General features: G+C 32.6%; 1 protein-coding gene across 8 annotated transcripts in view; it reads left to right on the forward strand.

The window, feature by feature from the left end:
- Positions 1–19,417, forward strand: part of PAN3 (poly(A) specific ribonuclease subunit PAN3) — a 138,973-nt gene that overhangs the window by 51,790 nt on the left and 67,766 nt on the right. For all 8 annotated transcript variants that reach the window (XM_082700710.1, XM_082700708.1, XM_082700709.1 and 5 more), the window contains one exon: positions 14,399–14,546. In XM_082700710.1, the coding sequence (XP_082556836.1) occupies positions 14,399–14,546 (148 nt within the window). The remainder of the gene's footprint in view (positions 1–14,398; positions 14,547–19,417) is intronic.

A 19,417-nucleotide genomic window follows, 5' to 3' on the forward strand; every position in this document is an offset into this window, starting at 1 on the left:
AACCTGTCTTTATTCCCTCTAACAATTTATTATTTATCCCTTTTCAGTTTTATATAATGTCTCGCTCAACAGTGATTTCTTCCTCCTAGCTTGTTAACATGCAGTGTTTAAATTTCTTTTGCTCTGGGACCCTGGGAGTAAGGAATACTATCTGAAAAAAATGTTCTAGAGTCAATATGTTTGGGAAAGCAGTACAATTTGAGAAATGCTTGCTACTTATTGTTGCCACTTTTTTACCTTTAATTCATCCCTCAATTCCCATTGTTTTGCCATTCACTTTCCCCACTATGTTGAAACTTTTTGATATGGTCACCTAAGTACCAAAAGTACCAGTTCTTATTCAATCTCTAATGCATTTGACATTGCTGACCATTCCTCTTCCTGAGAACTCAGTTCTTAGCCTGTTCCTTATTAGTCTGTTTTGAGGACCTCTTGTTTGTTGCCTTGACCTCAGGAACTCTCCCGAACTCTGTCCTTCACTCCCTTCTCATTTATTTCACATGGTGCTCCTCGGGGGTCTCAGCAGATATTTATTACTTCAGCTACTCCCATCCATAGCTGACTTTCAGGATTTTTTGTTTTTGTTTTTGTTTTTTTTAAACCATCCCCTCAGTCCTTCGCATTGTCTCTGAATACTAACTTCTTCAGAACATCTTTATTTATGTGGTGTAAGACTTTGAAAATTCATTCTATCTAAAACAAACATCACATCTTTTTCTTTAAACGTGTTTTATTCACACATGTCTGTATATGCCTGCTCTCTGTCGTGATTATGGTATCACCCAGTTGTGAGTTTTTCTGGACTCCTCCATCTTCCTTATTTGTCACATCTTTTGGCCACCAGGTGCTGTTGATTGGGCTACTTTGAAATTGTCTTCACTTTTAATATTAACGAGTTATAGGTCTACTTTCATTTCTTATCTGGATTGTTATTATTGTAAGACTGTTATTATCTAGTATCCTGCTTCTGTTCTTAACTTTCAAACCACTATCTGACTGATATTTGATCTTGTTTTTTACCTTTGTCATTAGTATAAAATTCAGATCCTTCAGGAAGGTATTCAGGATGTACCTCTTGATCTCTTTCCTGATAACTTCTGTAGACCTACTGAACTATTTGTAGTACCATGAAGAGTACCATGCTCTTTCTGCCTCTTCCTTTGTTTGAACATTGCTTTGCTTGCTTTGACCTTTGCTCTGTCTTGATTCAACAAACTTGTCTCTTAGGATTCATTTTGAGCATATAGTTTTATGACCTAATCAGTCAGCGTTAAGCAGTTGTTCACTTTTCCCTAGCACTTTAATTGCTCTAATTAATGCATATCTAACTTGTCTTAAAGGTTAACAGTATACAGCACACTGTGGATACTTAATATTTTTTGATATCTAGGTGTTCTGAGCCCTTGGGATTGTGAAATGAGGTTCAGTGTACATCATATCTGTGAAATGCCCATCTGTGAGCTTCTAGAACACAGTGCCTGTGTTTTATAGCTGCTGCTTCTCCGTAGCGCCTAGCACAGTGCCTAGCACAATATCTTCTATGTATTAGCTATTCAAATAAGTGAAAGAATAAACCTGGATTAGTGATTATTTGGCGATAAAAATATTTGACATGGTGGTAGTCCTGAAATTTAATGCTTTGTGCAGTTTCTTAAAACTTTCTTTGGTACAGTTTCATGTAAAAAAATATCATTATGGAAAAATCTTTGAAAAATCTTAAATATATCTTGAATCTTATAACGGAATATGGCAGAGTTCTTGGTTGGAGAGAATGCCTCTAAGTAAATCTCTCTTACTGTGCAATGTGGCAAATGGGTTTTACTATTATATAGCTATTGTTAGAAACTGCATAGATACAGAAAATAGTTATAGTTGTGTAGTAATTCTTGCCTCTTTGGAATGCTGTGATGATCTCATTGTCCTGGATTACTCATTAACTGACCTGAATGGATAGTTCTGCTTTTTTTAGGGAGAGTAATTTTATTTAAGCTTTCTTGAGATAATTGACATGCAAATAGGTAGAGGAATATCGAGAATGAGCCAGGTGATAATGCTTCTGTGACTGTTACTGATTACTGCTATTGGATAACTGGTAACATAAATAACTTTCAAGTGGAAGAGGATAAGCAGTTCACCTGTTTTTTATTTGAAAATGTGTTCTATCCATTGTACACAGATTTTGCTTTTTTATTCTGTTGGTGTCAATTTAAATATTGCATAATTTACATGCATTCCTGTGTAACACCATGCTATTCAGTGATGATAATAGGCAAAGAAAAGGGAACTGTGTAAGCGGCTTTATGATGAACATATCTTAAACTTTCTTAGAACTTTTTTGTAAAAAAGTATATGTACTTAATGGAAAAACATTCAGATACTATAGGGAAGTACAAAGAAGGAAGCAAAAATGACTCCAGTTTCCTTACCACCCAGAGATGACATCTCTGTTAACATTTTAGTGAGCATCTTCAGTTACATCCTTTTATATCATATGCTTGTGTGCACATATATTTTCCCTCTTTACCCTTCTTCCCTTTCTCTTAGGCATTAGTACACCCTTTTACAGAAATAGCTGTTTAGTATAATTGCTGTATTGTAGCCTAATTTCTGTTTTATTTTTACTCACAGGGCTTCTTTCTGTGGTAAATAAAAATAAATCAGTTCACATGATTTTTAATGGCTACACACTATTATAGGTACCAAAATCGACATGACACGTGACTGAATCCCTACCAAGAGATATTTTAGTCACTTCCTATTTTTTAAAAAATCATAAATTTAAAAAATATGTGCAAAACTTAATTTTTTCTACGTAACATTATTTTCTCCTTAGCTCTAGTTCCTAGATGTTAGGAGTACTAGGGCTGCTTATTTTTTATTTTGATACATATTATCAAACTACTCTCATGAACAGTGTTTAGGGTATTACCTAGTTATGACAAACTTCATAAAGGATGGACTAATGAATACTTTTTTGGGGGGAAATTTATGTTTCCATAGTTTTAAGCTGTTATATATAATTTTTTAGCTGAGCTTCTGAAAGTTTTTCTGTTTAACTCTATCATAAAATGAAACTTATTTTGAATAGATTTTCACTTGTCGGTTCTGATGTACTGATACTATTTCACTCTAAAGATAGCCAAATTATAAATAGGAGAACTTCTGTTTAAGACAACATTGAAGTGTATCTCTTAGAAGTATTAAGAATCAACTTCCTTCCACAGTCTTCACCAATTTGATTCTGATTTATTTAGAAATCATATTTACTGTATCAGTGTATTTATCACAGAGCCCAGATTGCTTCAGAAAACAGACTAATTTCACAGTAGTGGTATTTTAGATGTTAACTTTTAGCTTATAAGGTGAAATTTTGCTGGTCTTAAAAAGGTTAGTTTCTGAATAGCCCAGAAGTTAAGTATGTTTTGATAGTAAATTTAAAATGGACCATATTTGAGTATACTTGAAATAAGGGGAAATAAGAGCCCATTAAATTCCAAAAAATCTTGTAAAAATGTGAACTTGGAGGGTCTCGTTAGCCATTTGACTTCTCCTTTCCATTTCATCCTGTTCCTCTTTATTCTGTATTACTTATGAACAGTGAACACTGGTAAAAATAGCTCTGAATAGGGCTGGGGTTGTTTGTCCTTGTGTCTCATCTTTTTATGCCTTTATAGATCATTTTATCAAGGCACAGTGCTTGCCAATTCCTGCCTTTTCCCCTCATTATCAGTATCCCCTCTTTTACCTACCCAAATAATTCACTGCTCTTTGCCCTTGCCAGGAGACAGACAGACAGACACACACATACACCCCTTGGACACAAATCTTTTGAATTAGTCCCAACTGGGCTCTTGTTAACTCCAAAGAAGGAAGAATAGTCATAAAATTGATAGATTGGAGTAGGTTTTAGAAACAAAAGTAGATAAGACTAAGATTTATATCAACATTTCATACCCTTTTTTAAAAAAAATTTACTTGATTCAATCAAGAACAGTGGAAACTTGATCTGTTCATTCTAACTGGATTTCATCAGTAAGTCATTAAACAAAACTTCCCCTTCTCTTCCTTTCTTCCCCTCCCCCTTCCTCTTTTTCCTCCTCTTCTTCCTTTTCTTTATTTCTGTTTTTATCTCTTACTCTCTTTAACCCTGGTTGAAAAATATAAGAAGGATTGGAGTTGAGTAAGATTGGAGTCTAGTTGGTCCATTGGGATGATGTTGCAGTAAACCTGAGAGCAGATGATGGTGGTGTAGACTAGGGCACTGATGGTGACATACGTAGAAACAGTTGAATTTGAGAAATATGTAGGATGTAGAATAGATATCTTGATTTGATGCTTCAAATATATCTTCATTATCAGAAGAATAGTTAGTTGTGATATAATTTATCTGTTTGGGATAGAGATGCTATAAAAAGCACAACAAAACTTGAAAAGAAAAACCAACTTAATAAGAAGGTGGTAGATTTGCTCAGAAATTGTATAAAATGATAGTTGCAGAGCACCTCTTTACTGGTAAGAGCCTGATCAAAATGAGGAGTTGGCTAAATTTTATTTATTTGTTTATTTATTTATTTGACAGAAAGGCAGAGAGGCAGAGTAGGCAAAGAGGCAGGCAGAGAGAGAGGAGGAAGCAGGCTCCCTGCTGAGCAGAGAGCCCATGTGGGGCTCAATCCCAGGACCCTGGGATCATGACCGGAGCCAAAGGCATAGGCTTTATTTAACCCACTGAGCCATCCAGGTGCCCCAAAATTTTATTTATTGATCAAACTAGGGATATCTTATGTTTTGAAAACATTTACTACTAGATCTGTTTTCTGGCCAAGGTGGAAGAACGCGTGTTGGACTTACCCTCTAGAAACAGCTAAAAAACTGAGCCAGTATATGAAATAACAGTTTTCAAGACATTAGATATCAGACAGTGGAGGAAATCATCCCTGATAGATGGGAAACAAAGGTGAATCTAACTTACTGCTTGGAGGGAGTTTCCAGGCCTGGTGCATGGAGCCGGAACTCAGGTGGAGTCTAGTGATTTATTTAATTGAGGAGACCAAATTGGAGGTTAACAGAAGGTTATAGTTTACAAGAAAAAATACTAATGAGAAGGGAGTTCATAAACAGAAGGAACTTTAGACACTTGGAAAGATCCTGTTGAATTGTCAGCTGAGTACTGATCAGAGGGTATGAGTGAAGAGGCTGTTTGAGCTGGAAGAAGAAATTCATAAAAAGATCATAAAAAATAATTCTCAGAGTTCATAGAAGACAGCTATAGTTCCTATTCTCACCAGCCAACATGGAAAACATCATGATTTATGAAGTACCATGGGAGGTCTTTTGCCTAGTAGTGGGACCAAATTATTGTCTTAAAATAAATGCTGCCCTGGGCCTTCCTAATGAAGTTTAAAAGCAAGACCTGAAGGATCAGACTACTTTTTAAGCAGTTTATGATGGAGAACAAAGCTCAAAAATTTTTATAGGAATATAAAAAATAATACCCAATACCCAAAAAGATAAAAGTAGCAATATTTGGCAACCAATCAAAAATTAGTAGACATACAAAGACTACTTGTTGTGAGTCTTAAATTATTTTGAAATATTTCTTTTAAAACAAAATAAACACTTTAAAAACATACAAGAATTGAAGGATTCACCACCAGCAGATGTGTACTTCAGTAGGTATTAAAGGAAGTATTTTAGGTGGAAGGAAAACAAAAACCTGTGGAAATCAGAATGTATACAAAGAGGTGAAGAACACTGGAAACAGATACTACATGAATAAATATAAAAAACTTTCCCCCTTATTTAAGTCTTTTTTAAAAATACTTGTTAGAGCAAAAATAGTAACATCGTCTTACTAGGTTTATGATGTAATAGATTTTAAATATGTGATGAAACTAGTACAAAGTCTAGGGGAGGAGAAATGGAAGTATGATATTGTAAGCTTGCTATACTATATGTGAAGTAGTTTAAGACTGGATGATAATTGGTGTTAGGGACTGAATTGTGTCTCCCCTAAATACATATGTTTAAGCCCTAATCCTTAATATGACCATATTTGGAAATAGGGTCTTTAAGGAAATAATTAAAGTTAAATGTCATAAGGACGGGGCCCTAATTCAATATGACTGATGTCCTTAGAAGACAAAGAAATACCAGAGGTCCACATTTCCTTGAGGGAACAGCAAGAATTTCGTTGTCTGCAAGCCAAGGAGAGAGGCCTCAGGGGGAAACCAACTCTCCTGGCACCTTGATTCTAGACTCTCACCTTCTAGAACTGTGAGAAAATAAATTTCTGTTGTTTAAGCCGCTCGGTATATGGTATTTTGTCATGACCCTAACAGACTAAGATAGTTGGTGATGAGTTAAATATATATATTATAAAATCTAAGGCAGCCACTATAATAACACAACAAGAGAGTTCTAGCTGATAAGCTGAGAGAAGAAATAAAAAGAAATTTTAAAAACTAGTTAATTCCAGAAAAAGGCAGTAAAAGGAAAAGGGAAACAAAGAACAAAGAAAACAAGTAGGAAAAAAAGTAGCAAGATAGTAGATAGTTTTGAATCTAACCATATTAATAATCACATTAAATGTAAATAGCCTTAATGCCCCAATAAGAAGGCAGAGATTTTCAGATTGGATTTAAAAAAGCAAGATCCAACTATATGAAACTGACAGAAACACCACTTTAAACATAAAGACAAAAATAAGTTTAAAGTTATATCATGAACTAGTCAGAAAAGATTTGTGTGTGTATTACTAGCATCATATACCACATATGTATACTATGACAGTATATTTATACTAATACACTATTATCAGCCTGTACATTGTGTGTGTGTGTATATATATATATATATATATATATAGATATATAGATATATATGGTATAGTAATACCGTTGGCCTTGAACAATGTAGAAGTTAGGGTGATAACCCCCCACGCATTTGAAAATCTTTGTATAACGGGGTGCCTGGGTGGCTCAGTTGGTTAAGTGTCTGCCTTTGGCTCAGGTCATAATCTCAGGATTCTGGGATCGAGCCCTATAGGGCTGTCTGCTTAGTGGGAGTCTGCTTCTCTCCCTGCCTGTCATTTCCCCTGCTTGTACTCACTCTCTCCATCAAATAAACTAAAATAAAAAAACAAAAAACTTTGTGTAGCTTTTGGCTACCCCAAAACTTAATGACTGGCAGCTTCTGTTGACTGGAAGCCATACTGATAACATAAACATTTGATTAACATACATTTTGCATGTTATATGTATTATACACTATATTCTTACAGTAAAGTAAGCTAGAGAAAAGAAAATAGTAAAATCAAAAGAGAAAATACATTTACAGGTACTGTACTGTATGGAAAAAAATCTGTGTAAGTGGACTGCACAGTTCAAACTCATGTTATTCAAGAGTCAACTGTATATATAGTACATTGATGTATATATATTATTATACCTGGGATAGCTATATTCACATCAGACAAAGTAGGTTTCAGAGCAGAGAATATTAGAGAACAAAGACAGTTATTCAATAAAAATAAAGGAACAGTTCTTTAAGGGCATGGATGTACCATTCTTAAATGTGTATGTACTTAATAGCAGGGTTAAAATATGAATATATGAGACAGAGACTAATAAGAGATGCAAGGAGAAGTAGACAAACAGTGATAGGGATTTGAGTACTCCTTAATATTGGAAGAAGGAGACAAAACAGTAGGGTATGGGAGATTTGAACAGCTTTATCAATTTGACATTTATGGAACACTTTGTCCCTGAACAACTGAATACATATTCTTTTTAAGTGCACATAAAACATTGACTTAGACTAATTCTGGATCATGGAACAGTAAATTTATAGAAGGATTCAGGTCAAACAAATATGTTCTCTGACCACAGTGTAATTAAAGTAGGAATCAGTATTTTTTGAGAATCTTCAAGTATTTGGAAACCAAATAACATACTTCTAAATTATATACATGGGTCAAAGAGGAAATAGGAAAAGTAGAAAGTATTTTGAACTGAGTGAAAATGAAGACATGTCAAAAGTGGGATGCTGCTAAAACAGTAATGAGGGAGATTTATAGCACTAAGTGCTTATAGTAGAAGAGAAGAAATGCTCTTAGGTCAGTGACCTTAGGTGCTACCTTAAACTGGAGAAAGAAGAACAAATGCAGCCCAAATTTGGCCCCTCAAAAGATAAGTTCATGTCCTAATCTCTGGAATTTGTAAATTCTACCTTATTTGGAAAAAGAGATGTAATTAAGTTAAGGGTTTGGAGATGTCTTCCTGAATTATTTAAGTGGGACCAGAACAATGGCAAGTGTCCTGGTAAGACAAGAGCAGAAGGAGATTATACACAGGAGAGGGTGATATGAGGACAGAGACAGAAACAAGTGATGTGGTACAAGCCAAGGAATCTCAGAGAACGTTGGTAGTTACCAGAAGCTGGGAGAGAAGCATGGGATGGATTCTGCTTCAGGGCATCTGGAGGGAAGCACCAACAACTGGATTTTGGACTTCTGGCATCCAAAAAGTGGGAGAGCATACATTTCTGTTGTTTTAAGCCATCAAGTTTGTGGCATTTTGTTGCCAGGAAACTGGTACATATGTACTAGCAACAAATAATAATACATTGAAATTTTTAAAATTATATAATTTATAGTAATATCAGAAATATAAAATTGCGATCAATCTGACCTACTGGACCTATAATTGAAAACTTTGAAACATTCCTAAGAGGATTAAAGAAGACCTAAGTAAATGGAGGCATTTATCATATTCATGGATCTGGAGACTCATTATTGTTAAGATGTTAATTCTTACCAAATGTATTTATAGATTTGTGTAATCCCAAATAGGTAGCTGATTTTCAACAAAGTAGCAAAGGGCATTCCATGGAGGAAAAACAATCTGTTCAGCAAACAGTGCTAGAATAAATAAAAAATATTAGACCCATAGTTCATAGATTATAAAGTTAAATCAGAGTGGAACTTAGACCTGCATGTAAAACATGAAACCACAAAACTTACAGAAGAAAATAGATAGTATCTGTGACCTTTGTTTAGGCAGTTGTTTCTTAGGTGTAACACCAAATATATGACTCTTAAACATTTTATAAACCAGTTCTTTGAAAGATACTGTTAAAACAGTGAAAAGACAGGTTATAGACCTGGAGAAAGTATTTTTATATCATATATCTGACAAAGGACTTCTATCCCAAACTGTCCAAATTCCAATTAAAAACAAATCCAAAAATGGCCAAAAAGTGTGAACAGACATTTCATGATAGTAGACACAGAGTGGCAAATAAGTCATTTAGGAAATGCAAAATGAAGCCACATTGAGATACTACACACCAATCAAAAAGTCTCAAATATAAAAGTCTGACCAAAGCACACGTTCCTGAGTACCTAGAACATCTTGATCTCTTCACAGTGTGCTGGTGAACATATTAAAATATAATACAACCACTTTGTAAAACAGCTTACCAATTTTTTAGCAGTGTTAAATATATATCCATACAAAGACTTGTACGACGAGTGTTCTTGGCAGCTTTGTTTTTAATAGCCAAAAACTGGAAACAACCTTTGTCCATTGGATGAAAAGATAAACAAGTTGTGGTATAGTGATGTTATTGACTGTTAATCAGTAAAAAAGGAATGCAGTATTGGAAGGCAGTGATATGGATGAATCTTAAGGTTGCCAAATGAAAGAAGCTAAGGAAGAAACCAGCACATAAATATGTATGTCAGATCCATTCATTTTATTCTAGAAAATGCAGATTAATCTATGGTGGCAGAAAGCTGATCTGTGGTTGCCTCAAGACCAAAGTAGGGGAGTAGAGAGGAATAGGAAGGAGGGATTTAAAAGAAGCTTGTGGCAACTTTTTGGCATGATGGATATATACATTATCTTGATTTGGGTAATGGTTTCTTGGTTGTCTACCTGTGACCAGAGTTATCAAAGTTTACATTTTAAATATGTGTGGCTTATTCATATGTCAATTATATCTAAATAAAGCTGTTAAGAAAAAAATTAGCAGGTCAGGTTTCATTCAGAGAGTAAAAAGGTTACTGATAGCAACTTAAGCCATTAAGACAAGTAAAGTAAGTTGAGCTCTTTATAAGGATCTTTACCATGGAAGGTATTTAATGGGTTTTATGGGTTTATTATGTGATTTTTTAAAAACCTGAACAATACTCAAAAGCATTAGTGGTTTCTAAGCCATATGTCACCTTCAGACAACTTCTTACAGACCTTTTTGACATACTTGCAGTGAAATACTACATAAGACTTTGTGTTCTGTGTTCATTTAATATAAACTTCCTGTTTTTCTACTTAATTTTAAAAACATACTAATGGTTGTTACTTTTTATTTTGTTGCACTATTTATTAAATTAGTCCCTTAATTTCTGGGACTCATTTATTGTGGTCTTAAATAAGTGTTTTCTTTGTAGTGGAGTCCAGCAGAGTATTAAATACTAAATTTTACTTTAAAAGTAACAGTTAAAATGGAATCATGTAATAGAAAAACATAAAATTGTGTTAAACCTAAGTTAGAAAACTTCATCAGAAAATTACTTCATTTGTTTAAAAAAAAAAAAAAACAACCCTATCGGATAGGAAATACTTTATCATTTTGGTGGAGTGAGATGTCTACATTGAAATGTTAATTATTATTTTTAAGTATAATAACAATGGCAGTAGTGCTTTTTAAACTAAATGTGAGTAGGACTCTTGATTTAGTCTATTTCATAGCTAAATGTTGTGGGATGGTGTCAGTTTATAAAAAGCACTTGGCTGTTTTTGGCATGCAAGTTAGTAGTGGAAATTTAAGTGTATGGGAACCACAAACTATTTTTATTGATAAGTTCTCCCAAAATGATGTCTTTTACTTAACTTGAATAAACATTGATTTTTTTTAAAACATGCATTTAGAGCTGTTTAAGAAATGCTGAAAATTAGGATTTAAAATGTAAGTACTAGAATAGAAATAGAAATTATAAATATAAATATAGTTACATGTATATGAAATAAATATAATAGTATAGGAACATATACTAGATAGTTATGTAAGGATTATGAAAATCATAGGGCAGGAGTAATAAAACTTTTTATTCCATTCTCTTTAGAGGTGTTTAAGTTAGACAGAAAATTTATACAACCCAAGTCCTTGAGTCTTCTTTATAAACGTAATCTTCACTTCCTAAAGCTAAAATAAATTAATTCCTTTCCGATGAGCAGATATTTGATTTTAATATGATATACTGGTTTTAGTTAACTAGTTTTGGCTTATTTTTCAAAAGAATTTTTCTTTTTAACATGTTAAAGGTGTGTGTCTATGCTATTTTGTTACTTTAAATACCGTATTTATAATTTAAACCAAAAAATTAAAGTCATTTTAAGAATATATCTTTTAATTGTAGTTATTATTTTAACTAATTGTATCATAAAATATATTCTCATTATTATAATAATTAATTATTACTTTAAATATTTCTGATAGTTCTCTAATCTGGCTAGTTAGTATAAGAATTTGTATTACCTGTTAATAATAGCCCTACTCTGTTATTCCTAGATTTTGGTTTGTGTTGTACCTAAATCCTCTGTAATTGTTTTTTCTGTCAGTTAAAACCATTAACCTTTTCTCTAATCTCAAGTACTCAGAGTTGAATAAAATAAACTCCTACTAAACCATCCACTCAAGGGAAATGCTTTGCCATCTTAAATCAGAAAAGAGTAAGGAGAGAGGATTTTAGGCTTTTCTTTTCACTTCTTATTTAAAATTCATTGTTGGGTAGGTTGCATCTTTGATTGTTGAATCTGTAAAGGTTGCAGTTTAGTGTGTAAAGTTTCATGGTTATATTAATTTTAATAACTTCTAATAAATTTGGAAGCTCTATAATTTATTAAAATGACATTTTATATATATATATTTGTTGTTAATTCTTGCATAAATCACATTCTGTATTCATACAAAAACAACTTAATGTTTTTTCTCTGACAAACTGTACATATAGAAACAAATTTCCAATTGGACATGAACTTAAATTTGTGGAGGTGCTCCATGTCTCATGATACTATAAAAAAAAAATAATAAAGATTCCAGCTTTTATCTTCACAAAACAATGGGAGTTAGGGCAGTGAGGGTGGACAGGATAGAACAAAGCCAGGTAGCCAGCAGAAGTATCTTCATCTTGAAGACCTCATTAGGGGCTCCTGGGGTTATATATGATTTTTTTGGGAATGGTGGAATAGACTTTTCCCTCTTTTTGTCCTGTGTAGGATCCTTTAAAAACTAAATATAAGATATTTACTTTCACAGTAAATATAAGATATAACTGACATAGAAAATGAGTAATACCTAATTCTCAGGAATATGCTACTAAGATTTTTTTGTTTACACATATAATTTTCTTTGTCCAAATTTGCTCTTAGTAATCTTATAATCCTGAAGTCTCCATCTCTTCTAGGCACTCTGGACTCTTACCAAGATACTGATTACTTTTATCTTGACTCTCATCTTCTAAAATAGATTTAAGATTAGTTGAAACACATTGGTTTAGCTCTGAAGTGATCTTGTTAGTAGCCATTCGTTCCCTTAGAACTAGGGAGTAGTATAATAATAAAATGCATGGACTTACCTTTCTAGAAATTTTCCCAGAAATTAAGGAGTTGACTATACTTTTGTAGAACATACCACTATTTTTGAAAACTTTAGAATTTGGAAGTGTTTGAAACAGACACACACATGCACACAGAAAAGTGATAGAAGAGGATTTTTTTTTTTTCTCTTTGAAAAATATATTTTGGATCAGGCCTGGGTTTTTTGTTTGTTTGTTTGTTTGTTTTTCAGAATTTCATATCTTAGATGTGACAGTTAAAGAGATTCATTCTTTAATATATTTTAATTAAGCACAGTTTAACATTTCTTCTACATTTTATGAACTTTGCATTTAACATTAGCAGGCATGTAATTGGTAAACTCTCATTTGTTGTAGAGTTTAAATTTAGGTCAGCCTGTTGACTTACAGTCTTCTGAATCTAATAACTTAAACTCTAATTTGGTAATGTAGAGTGGTATTCTTACTGAATTAGGGAAGCTGTTCTCGGGTTGTACAGGAATTAGTCTATCTTATTTTCTTCCTTTGTGGAAATGCATTTTTACATTCTAATGATCGGTTCTAAAAGACTTCTAAGTGAATGACTGCTTTACATCATGATTCAGTGCATTTTATTTATTTTTCTTAAAGATTTTATTTATTTTATTTGACAGAGAGAGAGACCACAAGTAGGCAGAGAGGCAGGCAGAGACAGAGGGGGAAGCAGGCCCCCAGCCGAGCAGAGAGCCCAACGTGGGGCTCGATCCCAGGACACTGAGATCACGACCCAGCCGAAGGCAGTGGCTTAATCCACTGAGCCACCCAGGCGCCCCCGATTCAGTGCATTTTAAACTTAGTTTATATGTATGCATAGAATGTGGGCTGAAGTGTGAGCCATACTAAATTATCTCCTTGGCTGACCATTTGAAAGTTGAATTCAAAAGATTAATGTTAAGAGTGATTGAATCTTTATTTTTGCTTAGGCATCTAGAATTTAAAATGGTCACCATTTCAGAAAAATTGAGGATATTTATTTGTTCCATGTTGACAAAATACAGGCCATTTATGAATTTGTTATGCAGTCTCATAATGTTTTAGTAGTTTTTAAAGCCTAAAGTACTATGCCACTTGAATATATAAAATGTTGTGGCATAGTACAACTGTGAAGACAATTTTTTTCTATGTTATCACATAGTAAAATACTTGAAATATCAACAAAAGTTACATGTGATATTTGTAGGGCATTGAAAGCATTGGGGCCTCTGTTAGGTTTTTCTTATAGCTTGATTCCTCCTACCTTTTCCTGTTTTTAAATGTTTTTCTTGTGTTTACTCTGTTACTTAAATACATGGCACCATATTATTGGGGAAATGTCTTAAGTGTCTTAAAAAAAGGAAATGATTAATTTTGGGAAGAAAGGCACTTTTGACCTTTTTTCCTGCTAGAAGTGGTTTGAAGATCTTAAACTTGAAACTTGTTGCTCAGTTTTGAGGTAGTCTCACCTCCCAGTTCTCTAAAATGTGTTAGGATAGTTTGGTAATGATGCATATTTGACAGCCAAGGCAAATTTTACATGTTTCTGGGGTTAAATTCTGCAAATGAAATGATTAAAATCCTCAAATTTGATTTAAAAATTTCCTTCAAGAAATTTAATTATACCACTCCAAAATACAGAAACTAAAAACACTGTAAATCCTTTCAATAAAATATTTTACTCAGTAAATCATTGTGCAATAATTCCTAGTAGATTCAATGTCTTTTTTGGGCTTAAAGTGTGTTAACTTACTATATTTGATTTTTAAATAGACACCAAATCCTACTGCAAGCGAGTTTATTCCTAAAGGAGGATCAACCTCCAGGCTGAGTAACGTGTCCCAGTCAAATATGTCTGCCTTCTCTCAAGTGTTCTCTCACCCATCCATGGGAAGTCCTGCTGCTGCTGGATTAGCACCAGGTAAGTTGAGTAACTGTTTCCAGTGAGTTCCAGATATCAAATCTGTAAGCACTATTTGCTATTAGTTTATCAGAACTGAAATTGTATACTTGAATGATTCACGTTTAGACACATTATGAGTTTTATGTTCTTAGTTTTGGTACCATAGATCAAATGTATAGTTGAAAATTTTAAACAAAATTTAATTATAAACAAAAATTCTATATAAGCATGTTTAAAGGCACAAAAAAATTTAAAGTAGAAAATGGTTTATTAGAAAAAATAATCTACTTGGACCTTAGTATTTCCCTATTTTTTCAAGTCAATAATAATGCTATTTCACTCAAAAACTTCTGTAAAAGCCTCAGAAATAGAATATTGATATATATATATGCTTCAGAATCTTCTTTTTACAGTAAGTTTCTAAAAAAATAATTCTGTATCATTCTAAATACACGTTTAGGTGTATTGTCTTTCAGGTGTTTGATTATAAATTTATAGTAGTAATTTTAAATTGGCTAAAGTATTATAAACAACAGTAGGAAAGAAATCTATTTAGGGGTTGTCAAGGTTGAGAAAATAGTACTTTTTAATCATTTTTTTATCCATGTTTACCCATAATGGCTGAAGAATTTGAATAAATGTACTGATACCTCAGGGGTCCAATGTGACCCTTCCAGAATTCTATTTTCTTGAAGTCCTCTCTTTTACCTTAAAAATTCGTACAAATTTTTCATTCTACATATAATAGACATTTATTTTAATATAGAAATATGAAAAATTTATTAACATCATCCATCCCTGCTGCTGTGTACCTTAATTAGAAATCCAAGGTGTGGAGAATTATGTTGAATTTATAATAAGTGCAGAGTAGATTATCTTGTCTCTATAAACTGTTTGAAATTATCACATGATTATGTTTCTAGAACCTGTGCTGGATAATCATCACTTAGTCTTCAGTGTTTCAAAAAATAGAAATTGGATGCCATTGAAGCCAAAGGGTCTACCTAGATCAGTCTGAAACTAATATTGCCTCCAGGGCTTAATCCAGTTAATAAGATTCATCGGTTTTGATACTGATATTGAAATCAAAGATCTTTATGAAATAAAGAATGAGAATAGTACTGATAACTTTATGGAACAGAGCATCAGGTTTAGTATATAAAGTATCAAGCGTACTTAGAGGCAGAATAACCTTATGTTGCTAAGGATTTTATCAATGCTTCTTTCTGCTACCTTTTTCCTTCTTGCTCTCTTCCTTCCCACTCATCTTCCCTTCCCTTTCGACCCATTCCCCCTCTCCTGTCTGCTTACCTTTTCTTCTACTTTGGCTCTTTTCAGGTTCAGTTAAATTTGTAAATATTTTCCCTTCTTCCCTAGAGAGCAGTGTCAGAATTGAATATCCCTGGTAGCCTAAAAGTTTTACTTGTAAGTAATATGCTACTATGCTATTTGTCCCATTGAGGTGTGTTCACATTGTTTACATGAACATAATCTACATGTCAGCTATACATCTAAAATTTCTTAGAGATTGTCCAGACTTCTGAGCAGTGTTTATAAAGAACCCACAAGCACGGTATCCATATGCCAATCAGAAAACTTTGGCTCTCTTAGTGAAGTACCAGTTTATTTTGGCCTGACAACAAGTCTTTGCCTGTTGCAAAAGTAATTATTTTGTAATTATTTTAATTATTTTGTTCACATCTTTGATCAAACTTGCCATTAAAAAAAATAATAAGCTTTTTAAATATTAAAGGAGTTAAAAATGCCAAAGGAAATTTTAAATCTTGAAAACAATTAGAAAATTTATTAATGATTCGTTACTTCTTTAAGCTCTTTGGTAGGTGGGTAGGTAGATGTTTCATTGTGTGTAGGTAGAAGTTTCATTGGTCTCAGTTGGGTATCAACAACTTAAATTTAGATTGAAATTAATTAATATAAAACACTAAATTAACTGAGAAACTATTTACTCTTCTATATAGCTCTATATTATTCTTCTATATATTTTAACATTAAAATGGTCATTTTATTTCCTATTAATGAAAGTAATTACTGTCTGGGACCTTTGGTAATAGGTCAGTATACATATTAAATGTATTCCTGAATACCTGTTATTTAAAAATTGTTCTTCATTCAAATGAAAATCAACTTATAAGATCAAGTATTTTCTACAAATACTGAAATGATGAACGGTTTTGCATTTATTATTTCTTCATATTTTCTCCTTTTAGTTAATGGCTTAACATTTTCTGGAGAGGAACAAAGAAAAAAATTAAGTCTCCCTTCAGTGTCTTTCATCACTTCTTAACCACAAAAAAATTTTTTTCCCAAGGTCTGGGAAAGGTTTTTGGTATTTCTGCTTTTAAGTTGTAGAATCAAAAAGGTGGTAGAGTTTATTTACCTACCTTAGTGGCGATTTAATTTATCTTTGCTGCTTCTTGTCTACTGTAGATACAACCTATTGATCATTTTCAGTTTATGAAGTTTCATTTTCTCTTTTTTAATTTGTGTTTTAGAAATTATTGCCCTTGGAAATATGTCAAATACCGTTTTTCTAAGAAACAGGAAACCTTAAATACTTTGGCATGCAGATGTCAACTAGAGTAATGTCATTTTCATTTTGACCAAAAATGTGAACATATTTGAGCTAAATTAAGTAGATAATTAGAGTTTGAATTTCCTCAAATTATAAGGAATTAAAAGCCTTCCTGGAACACAGTAGATTCTGAGTGAATCCTGAGTGAATATGTTCTCATCACTTTTAAACCTAATTTGCATTTTTAAAAAGCTTTACTACAAAAAACTTTATATAAAAATTGTTTGAATTTAGGTTTCAAAGGTATTTAAATTATTAAAAATATGCAGCATATGTTAAGTTGCCATTGAACTGTATACACAGCCATTTTTTGCTCCTTTAGGAAATCAAGGATTTATAAGTTTAGTTGTTTTATGCACAATTAACCTAAGAACAGTGGCTTGCTACTTTCTGAGTATTTGCTATGTATAGTTACAGGAGTATTCGTGATATGGCACTCAACTTGGACTTCATAGTCTTTGAGATAGTTATATGCATATTCTTTATTTGTAAATGTACATTTTTCTCTGATCACAGCATGAACTATCTTCTTAGAGATATAGACTTCGGAAATTTAAGAACCACTGGCTTAACACACACTTAGTAAAATCTATTTCCTAAATGTGCTTTAGTAAGAATGTTTAAAAAGTAATAGATAAAGATCTCTTTTTCTAGTAGTTTTTGCTTTAAGTGATGTTTTTGAATAGATCTTTAGAAATGAAAATATGACTACAGTAAGTATATGAAATGATAGTTTATGCCTTAATTTTTTGTGCCATGAAAACTAATTTTATCATGAGAACTGTTGAATGGTTTTTTTAGTCAGAATTTTTCCAAGAGTCTTTTGACTTGATAATAGACTTAGTATACTAAGTTTTGCTGTGCTTGAATTACCTCAGTATTTACCATAGTCTGTTTGAGAGTGATTTTAAGAGAGGTAGCAGTGGGACCATACATTTCAAGGGAGTTCACCAATATATTTGGTGGTTTAATGCGAAGTTGTGACTCAGGATTTGAGCATCTCTTCTTCTGCTTGATTGTGTGTGGATACTTGGGAGGGGCAAAGAGAGTTTTTGAATTTGAAAATGCCATCATTAATTTATAAAGAAGAAAGAGAGCCGTAGTGACTTTCAGTATTTTCAAAAATTCATTCTTTAAGATGAAGATGGTGCAGATTTTTGGACCATTAGCCGGATTTTAATATGTTATTGTGACGAATCTCAGATAATTGATTTGGGGAGAAGCATTTAATTATACTACATGTAACATTATTAAATAATTTTATTCATTTATTATAAATCTTACTGTAATAGTCTAGAATAACCTAATGAAAATATAGTTTTAGATCCAGTTTTTTAAAATAATCTTCTTTTTATATTCTTGAGGATATTGAATTGGTGGGTAAAATTAACTAATATTTATCTTTTGGCTTGGGCAAGGTGTGGGGAAAAAGGGGACAGGAAAGGAAAAGGGGAAGTTAATATTTTTCATCATTTTGTTCTAAAATATTAAAATATTAAACCATATATATGTATGGTTTATGTATCCAATGGTGCTACTTAAAAATAATTTTATTTTTATAATGTTGAGATAGATCCTAAAAAGGATATTTTCTTTTTAATTTTAAAGTTCTTTGCTAAAAAATAATAAAGTTCTGTGATTCATTAGCTCTGTGGCATTTCATATCATTGGCAAAGAAATGGAGGTATAATTTATTTCATTTGAATAGTTGTTGGTTTATGGAATAATTTGATTCTGGTCATTGATCTAGGTGGAACTTTTTGGAGTCAACATTAATTGAGCCTTATACCAGTGTAGAGGTGACTTTCCTAACAGATTATCATCTAACTACTTCTTAGTAATAAGGAATTCATTAGCTAAGCGAGCTAACTCATTGTACATTTTAAGTTTGAATAAAAAAGAAATTTGTATCTCTTACTAAACTAAACTCTGTCTTGTCTTTTATTCACTGGACCTAGTTCTTTCTCTTTGTGTTGAATGAGGTAAAAATTAGAATCTTTTCCACGTGATAGCCCTTTCAAATACTTTCTTTTTTGGACAAGTTTTACGTATGTGTGTCCATATAACTGATCAATTTGTATGACTGAAAAACAAGAGAGAGGGCAAATTGGGATATGTTGTCAAAATTAACAACTCATATAGGTCAGAAATCACGAACTCCTCTAAGTCATTGTGGTTGGAACACTGCTGTGGATAAAATCAAATGCATTGATATGTCTATCCTGCAAGCTGTGTTACTGCTCTGATATCCAGCTAAGGAGCCTATGTACCTGTGGGAAAATAGGAAGCTCTACTA

This window comes from Mustela nivalis (assembly GCF_964662115.1).
Source record: "Mustela nivalis genome assembly, chromosome: 15".
In the NCBI taxonomy this organism is placed as follows: Eukaryota; Metazoa; Chordata; class Mammalia; order Carnivora; family Mustelidae; genus Mustela; species Mustela nivalis.